The 8,773-nt window shown below is 38.3% G+C and overlaps 1 protein-coding gene across 13 annotated transcripts in view; it reads left to right on the top strand.

The window, feature by feature from the left end:
- SNCAIP (synuclein alpha interacting protein) overlaps positions 1-6,084 on the top strand; it is a 152,702-nt gene extending 146,618 nt beyond the window's left edge. For all 13 annotated transcript variants that reach the window (XM_055386543.2, XM_055386536.2, XM_055386540.2 and 10 more), the window contains one exon: positions 5,520-6,084. In XM_055386543.2, coding sequence (XP_055242518.2) covers positions 5,520-5,525 — 6 coding nt within the window. In that variant the 3' untranslated portion in view covers positions 5,526-6,084. The remainder of the gene's footprint in view (positions 1-5,519) is intronic.
- The last annotated feature ends 2,689 nt before the right edge of the window (positions 6,085-8,773 follow it).

Below are 8,773 nucleotides of genomic sequence, written 5' to 3' on the forward strand. Positions count from 1 at the left end.
GCAAAGTCTTTATAGAGGCTGGCAGAGTTCCCAAGATGGATGCACAAATGGGGTGTCTTTTCATAAGCTCCTTACACTGGGAAAAGGAGAAAGCAAATTGCACCACAAGAAGAGAGTGAAACAGTTTAGTTAGTGTCAAAGTATGATATGTTGAGACATAAAAAAGGCAGGGAAGACCCTTGTACTCTCTTAAATCACTATTCCAGGGAGGCAGGAAATGAATGTGTGGAGTTTGTGAACACCCATGTACCAACAATAGGAAGACAACAGGAAGAGAACTGCCTTGGACACCAAAATCTTCCCACCAGACCACTTGCTTTCAACAAGCCGCTCCTGATTTAAGGATAGTCAGAAAACCTAAGGACAACTCACTTCTCCACCCCCACCCTCCTTTCCTTATTCCCCAGAGATCCAGTTTTGAATTGTGTGACCTCAAAGCACATACATGTTCTATTAATGTCATATTTGCACCACACGTCTGCCACCACTAGAGGCATCTTTGTACTTTAAAAGAACAGAGCCTGCCTGTATCTCTTAAGGCTGGAGTTTCAAAGAAGCAATAGGTTAGTTGAGTTTAAAAATACCAAATAGAGACTTTACACAGCCACTTTCCAGTGCCTTCATCAAGTATCCTTCCCCCGGCCAGTCACTGGTGCTCTTCGTTCCCACGCTGAGGACAGCGCGGATGGACAATCTTCCTAATGCCACATCCCTGGATGGCCGGGCCACTCTGCAAATATTTTCAGCTCTAAGCCACACATTTTGCTCTGCCAGGATAAGGCCTGGTTCCTTCACTCAGGGAGATCATAATCAAGAGAGAATTAAAATAGGATTCAAGTAAAACATGGCAAGTTCTGTGAAAAAGGCCTAAGAGCTTCATGAAAATAGCAACCCCCAATAGCACCTTTGTACTCCACGTGTACTTCCAGTGTCTTGCTTGGTGCCTGGTGCATGATAGAGACTTCATAGATATTTGGAGAGAGGTGGAGCTAGAGAGGAAAAGTGGAAGAAGAGAGAAAAATATGAATAAAAAAAGGACTGAGCCTGTCTTCCCACAGCGGGGAAAAATGGTGTGTTCTTTATCAATATTGGCCTTCTGGTCACAAGTCCACCTACCCACAGTGAGTTTCCATTTGGGCACTTCAAATACAAGTTTTCGTGCCTTGAACCAAAATCCATTTCTTAGTAGATGAGACTTATAGATGTGCTCTCAGTCAAAACTCTGAGGGAGATCACAGAAAATAGCAAGGTTTCCCTGTTTTGGTTATCAGCGGAAATGTCATTCGTGCCGTGGACCATTCTACATGGATGCTGTAAGTTGCAGTCTGGTCACCATGGACTGTGGAAATATGCAATCCATGCCTAGATGAGTCAGCAAGTTAGAACACTTGAAAAACTGTTATTTAAATTTAAGCTTTTTTTCTTTCCAATTTTGGTCACTCAGAATGTGATTTCATATCCAAAAATGAAATAGAGGAGTAGCAAATTATCTGAATAATTCATGCCAGAATTACCCAAACACTTTCGTTCTTTGAATACTGTTAATTTGGGACTAGGTAATTGAAGGGTTCAGGGAGGATTGAATTATCCTGATATTTTTCAGATAAATGCCTCAAGTTAATATTTTACTTGGTACAGACTTAGCTCTAATCATAAGGGGTTTTGTCCTGCAGAAAGAGTGCTCATTTTAGTGTTTTTGACCACAGCACCTCTTATATTAAAGCAGAAATGCCCATCAAAGTCTAAACTTTATTATCTTTAGACTATGACCAAAACCTTCTTTTAAATGTTCGATTGTAATTTATTGTTAAAGTGATACAGATACTTATAAGAGTAATATTAGCATTATAATAAAGACTGGATGTGCCCTGTGCCAAACCCACCCCCTTCCCTAGCCTCACTCTTTTGAATCGACCATTCGCTTTTCCTTCAGGTGTTTTCTCTAGTATTCTCTATTTCCAAGTAACATGCTCATACAGATTTTCAGTTTCAAATAGTATCCTTGTTATCTACTGGCATTCTACTATAGAAAATCAAAATGATAGCACTTATAAACACTTATAAAGCACGTACAGTATCCCAGAGAATATTTCAGGTGCTTTACACATATGTACTATTTTAATCTTCTCAATGACGCTATGTGGCAGATACTTTTTTTTTTTTTTAAGAAACAGGGTCTTGCTCAGTCACCTAGGCTGCAGTGCAGTCGTGTGATCTTGGCTCACAGCACCCTCTAACTTCTGGGCTCAAGAGATCCTCCCACTTCAGCCTCCTGAGCAGCTAGAACTACCAGCATGTGCCACCCCACCCAGCCAAGCAGATACTATTATTATCCTAATTTTGCATATTGGAAACTGAGACATAGAATGATTACATATCTTGCCCAAGATTACATAGTAATGATGGCAATAAATTGTGGAGCCAGGATTTGAACTCAGTCTGGCTCCTAAATCCGTATTTTTAACAATGAGCCAAATGTGTCTAGCTCCATTTTAGCATCCAACAATCCAACACTGCACCTGTTCTCTCTTTTTCTGTCTCTCTCTTTCCCTCTCTTTCCTATCTCTCACACACACGCACCTACACACATGCACACATTCCTGCTTCCTCTTCCTCCCACCCCCATGAATATAGTTGTATCACTCTAAAGAGCTAAATCAGTATTCAGTGTTAATTATCATTAGGCTTATTTAAATATTAATCACAAGGACTCATTGTGTTGTCCTATGTTATATTTTCTTTCTCATACAATTTTATGTTTGCCATGGAAATAATTTTGGTTTCTTAATTTACAATGCATTTCTAAACACTCTGCTGAAGACCAAACCATCTTTTAGCACCCTCAGACAGCTCAGGTGTTTGTCAGTTTCTCTCTGTTCATGGAGACCCCTCCTCCTGTCCCCATCTTCACTGCTGCCTCCTGGCACTGCCACACAGCTATCATCCTGGAGTCTCTCATGCGCATCATCCTGGGAATTCCTTGTGCTTCTCTCCTGTTTAGACTCTGTTTCCTGAACCTGTCTTTTCTTTTCTATTTTGTTTATTCTCATGCTTCAGTCATATATCTTCCCACCCAAGGAAGGTAAATAGGTGCTAATTTTTCTGAGACCCGGGCAGTCTGAAAATATCTTCAGTTTACCAGATTGAGTGTTTGACTCAGTATAGGATTCTAGGTGGGAAATTATTTTCTTTCAGAATCTTGAACACATCATTTCATTTTCTTTTGCCTCTAATGTGTCTGTTGAGAAGCCCTATTCTTCTCTGCCAATGGCTTGGAAGATTTTATGATTTCTTCTTTATCTCCAATATTTTGATTTTTGATGCTTTGCCATGATGTGGGTCTGTTTTCATTCCTGGGCTGTGGGCACTCAGCAAGCTTTTTCAATCTGGAACCCTCAGTACTTCAGTTCTGGGAAATGTTTTGTACAATTTCTTTGAAAATTTTCTCTTCTCCAATTTCTCTGTTCCCTCTTTTGAAAATCCTCTTATTCTAATGTTAGACACACTGGACTGATCCTCAGATTTTCTAATGATTCTTCTCTATTTTTCCATACTTTGACTTTTTCTAGTTTGAATCTCTAATATATTTACTGAAACTTGCCTTTCAATCTTGCTATTGAATTTTTTATTTCTGTTATAATAATATTAATTTCCAACATCACTTTACTGGTCTTCTCTTTGTTCCTTTTTTATAGCTGTTTTCTTTTTTTTTTTTTTTTCTTTTTGAGACAGAGTCTTGCTCTGTCACCCAGGCTGGAGTGCAGTGGTGTGATCTTGGCTCACTGCAACCTCTGCCTCCTGGGTTCAAGTGATTCTTATGCCTCAGCCTCCATAACTGGGACTACAGCCACCACACCTGGCTAATTTTTGTATTTTTGGTAGAGACAGGGTTTCGCCATGTTGGCCAAGCTGGTCTCGAACTCCTGACCTCAACTGATCCACCTGCCTCAGCCTCCCAAAATGTTGGGATTACAGGCATGAGCCACCATGCCCAGCTTTTATAGAGTTTTATGTGCAAATCTTATTTAAATTTTTGCAGTCAAATACAAATGCATATCTTTATCTTCCTTTTTACAATAAAGGTGTCGCACTGTACACACGGTTTTGTTTCTTGCTTTTTTTTACCTGACATGTTGGAGGACTTTATGTGTTAGTATATAGAGAGCTTCTTCATTCTTTAACATAGTTGCTATCATCTTCAGAAGTACACGGTGCTTCTAATTCCTGCATCTGGTAGTGCAAATCAGTTAGTTGGATTCCCTGACTGTAAGCTTGGGTTTTTGCTTTTTCTGCTCTGCTAAATCAACTCTAAATGTTCATCCACCTTTTTGTTTCTGAAATACCATTGACATTTTGTCTGTTGTATCCTCTCCTCCCATTTCCCTTATTCATCTAAATTTGTGCCTTTTTTATTTATTTTATTTCAGTGTTATTTTGCAGGATATGGAGGGCAAATGTGTGTATTCAATCCTTCATGTTTAATTGGAATCTCTAGCACATCTTTTAGCCAACTAGATTTTTCTTTCACCTCTTCCCTTTCCCTTTCTTGCCCATGGACAGCTCTCTAAAGTTCCAGTTAGAGGAAAAATAAAAATAAGTATTATAACTTTCAGATGATGATGATGATGATCAAATATATTCCAGCACACTGAAAATAGGCTTCATGGTCTTTGTGAGCAAGCACAATTTTGAGACTCTGGAGCCATGCCTGGGGTTCTCCTGCATCCAAATGTGGTCTCATAATAGCTAGTATCATTACCAGAAAGTGTTTTTGTCTGGTGTAGCAACAAGAAGTAATTTAGTAATATGTGGCCTTGTCCACCCTCAGAATATAGCTCCTCTCTGAAGATTTTACACCCAGAATGGGAGTAATACCTCATGAAAATGATTGCACCTACCCAAGGGAAAATTTATTTGAAAAGCAAAGCTGTTCCAAGGCTCGAGTTTGTACTCTTTTCCCACAGACTTAGCAGGTATCAAGTACTGAGGGAAAAGGAGCATATTGTTCTTTAGCTTTTTCTTTTTCCCATAGATTTATCTACTTATGATCTTTCAACATGCTATTACTCAGTAATCATACACCAAAAAGCATTCTTCTTTAAACTTTTAAGGCTCAAGCTTATTGGAGAATAAAAGTGTCACCAGTGAATCTATCTAAATAAAATAAAAATATTTTGTTTATACTCAGCCAACAATACTATACTTCCTATCTTGTTTAACTCTGATAAAATTCCCTTGACTGTAAAATGCCTGTATTTCAATCAGTATGGTTGAGAAATTATTTCCATAGCTGAGTTAAAGAGTGTTTAGTAAGTGTGTGTTATTACATGACTATTGCTTTCATTGTTTAAAGAGTAGTTTATATGAAAAGAGAATAATTTGCGTATTGGAATGAAGTGTTCTTCAGTGTGGTTTGTGTGAGGATAATTTCCATTTTTTGGTGAGCTGTTTAGTGGTATTGTCTTGTAACTTGACCATAGTTTTATCTAATTTTGGCCTGTGGTTTCTCTTCTGCTTAGGCATAATGACATCAATAGAAAAATGAAGAAATCCTACAGCATAAAGCACATTGCTGAGCCAGAGTCAAAAGAACTCTTCTTGTAAATCACTTTTAAAATTTTCTCTCACTGATGCCCTTTGGAAATTATTGGAAATTTCTGGACTATCCTCTTTGGAAAGAGAACCATGAAAACAATGCCTCACCAGCAGAAGAACAGAATATCAGGATGCCTTAAATTTATAGTAGTAGACTGTAAAAGATTCATTTTGGGGTGATATCTGTATATATAACTTGTTTTTTTAAAAGATGCCATTTAAAAGCATGATTGGGAAAATGTATGTTTTTTAAGAGTAGATTGATTCACCCTACCCACAGGACGTTCACCAAGCCACTGATGCCATTTTATATTTCATCAATTGCATGAGTATTTGCTAATGTTGATTGAACCTCCCTTTCCCCATAATGTGGGCAGATTTGGCTCAGCTCCTTCATGAGATCAGGTCAGTGGTATTGTTTCTGTCAAGAGTGTTTTTTCTGTCATTTCTACTTTTTGTATAAAGGAAATAAAACAATGTTAACAGCCACCTATAAGCTTGGGGCACCTACTTTCTAACAAATCTGTGATGTTCTGATTTCTAAGGGACATTGCAAGTATTTTGATTGCTGATATTTGATTTCAGGAACAAACTGCTCAGTTTAGCAGTTTTCCCATAGGGGTCAAATAAAACATTCTATATTTCATTAAGTACTAAAGGATCAGACAAGTATATAAAGTAAGTCAGTTCCTTCTGCCTTCTCAAATCTCAGTGTTGACATGGGAAAATATTAAGGAGAACTAAGGATTTAGCCCCTTCTTGGGTCACTTTTTTCTGCCTCTGACACATTATGAGACCTGTCTAATCCCTTTAGGAGACAGTGTGGAGCCCGAGTTCATAACAGCCCCATTGTTGATGCAACTCCTTCACTCCATGTAAGCGGTAAGTTCCAGAAGGCTTCCTCCTATCATGTAAAAATATATTTCTGTTGAAACTTCAAGAGTTTTATTTTCAAAGTGTTGGCATGGCCTATAAGAGGCCTGTCAAGTTTTAGTTTAAAAGTAGAATGTATTCTTACCAGTAGGAGGGAACAGTGTATGCTATTATAGTTACTAGCAATGTTACTGCAGCCAAATCAGTCGAATGTGAACCATTCCTGTATCCTGGTGCGGAGAGCAGATAAAATCACTGAATTAAGAGATAATCTTGCATATGCAGGTCATCTGACAAACTTGGGCTTGATGAGATGCAATTAGGTATAGAATGAGCTAATAATACCTTAGTGCCTTTTATGTACCAGATACTATTATGTGGCGATGTTACTACTCTCATTTTATAGATTAGAAAACAAAAGTTTGAAATGTCTTAAGACCTGGTTCCCAGGTAACACTACTAGTAAATCGCATAACTAGGCTTTGGTATGTATTTGCCTATTATCCCCACTACACTAATGAACCTACACTGTGCTGTCTCCCTAGTGCACTGACTGCTGGACTCGCACACAGGAGGCATGAGTTCTGGTGTTGGCTCTTCTTCTAACAGTCCTTTGATCTCAGGCAAGGGACGTTGCCCTGCCCAAGAAATCTGGAAAGGGCAAGACAGGCCTACATGCACATCGAGGAGAAGTTTCCTTTCAAACTTACAGAGCAACACATCTGTGAATTTCAGTCCATGTGCTATGTCCTTGTCCGGGTCCTGTGAGTTGCTACTGTTAGAGCCTGGTGCCATGTGTGAACCTTCATTTATCACATGGTCTTTTTCTCAAACGAGATGCCCTTGCTCTGATTTATGGCCCCTTGGCCCTATCCACCCACTTTAATTTCTTCCTCATATTTCACTACTTTGTCCTATTGCTTGAGATTCTAATAGAGAATTTATGGCAAGCACATGTGAAATGTAGACTCCTGTGTTTTCTTTCTGCTTAGTGCAGAGGAGGTGATGGTGAGGTCACACAGCCAACCTTTGGGATTTGGCCAAAATGAAGCCTCAAAGAAAGAGGACCCAGCGAGTGCTCTCTCTGTCTCCCAGAGGTCCCAGTTTTGTTCTTAAACTGTGTTTTTAAATGTGAAAGATGAAGGGGGCTAGGCAGAGATTTCATAAGCCACATAGAGTTCCCAATTAAACATAGCAAAGAAAATTTCAAGAGTTTGAAAGAAAGAGATGTTACTTTGACTTAGAAAACCCTGGCAATTCAGTTGTTCAGTGACACTAGCATTTTAGCTTCTGCAGTATGAGTACAAAAGAGCAAAGAATAAAAAAGGTAAAATAGGGAAGTTGAGCAGATTCAGATCAGCCCAAGAAATCTGGGCTGATAATGCATTCCGTTTAATGATGTTGCTAGGATACTAAAAATAATGGCCCTTAAATTATACATGTACCTATCTTTACTGTCTAAGTTCCTTATGAAATTGATACATTATGGTTGCTTGAAATTAGTACAAATGATGTTTTCCTTACAACAAACTTAGTTTTGTCCACCATTTTTTAAATGAAAATACACAAAACTCGTTTATTTTTTTCTAGAAATTGAGAAGCATTAGCATGTTAAAGAAAGCAAGAGTGTGTTTCCTTTTAGTGAGCAAAGCTTTGAGGCCCCTGTCCCAACTGCCACCCAATGGGCTAGTAAAATGAGTGAAGCTCTATCTGCATGCCTAATTACATGCAGCAGAGTAGGAAACTCAGCTCCATTGTAAAAAAAAAAATCACATCTGTCAGCATCTTTTAAAGACTGGCTTCTTTTATGTCACTAAAGGGACTTATATTGCCAAAGTTCAACGCAGCAAATTAAGAATGTTTCTTAGAAAAGATAACAAGATACCAAACTGTCACCACTTTCAGTGGATTAAATTCCCATTATTTATTCTTGTAAAACAGTATCAAGACTTCAAGTCAAATAAGAAAGTTCTAGATGTGCATCACAGGGTTGGAAGTGGGGATGAGGCTTTCAAAAGATATCTTCAAGTAAGACTGAGAATTAATTATTTTTCTCAAAATGAATAATTATAAGCAAAATTATGGTACAGGCTAGAGGAAATAATTATAAATATTTAACTCCCTAAAAGACTCCTTGATACAAATTAGATTAAATATTTTTTCTTCAGCAGCCACCTATATCCTTAATGTTGAATTAAGTTAATAGAGCTAAGTAACCCTAAGGAACTACTGCAACAGAGTTGGTACCATTGCCCCTCATAAAAAATGGAATTCACACTTAGCCTATAACTCTCATTGGTTGATA

Source organism: Gorilla gorilla, chromosome 4 (assembly GCF_029281585.2).
Source record: "Gorilla gorilla gorilla isolate KB3781 chromosome 4, NHGRI_mGorGor1-v2.1_pri, whole genome shotgun sequence".
NCBI classification, from domain to species: Eukaryota; Metazoa; Chordata; class Mammalia; order Primates; family Hominidae; genus Gorilla; species Gorilla gorilla.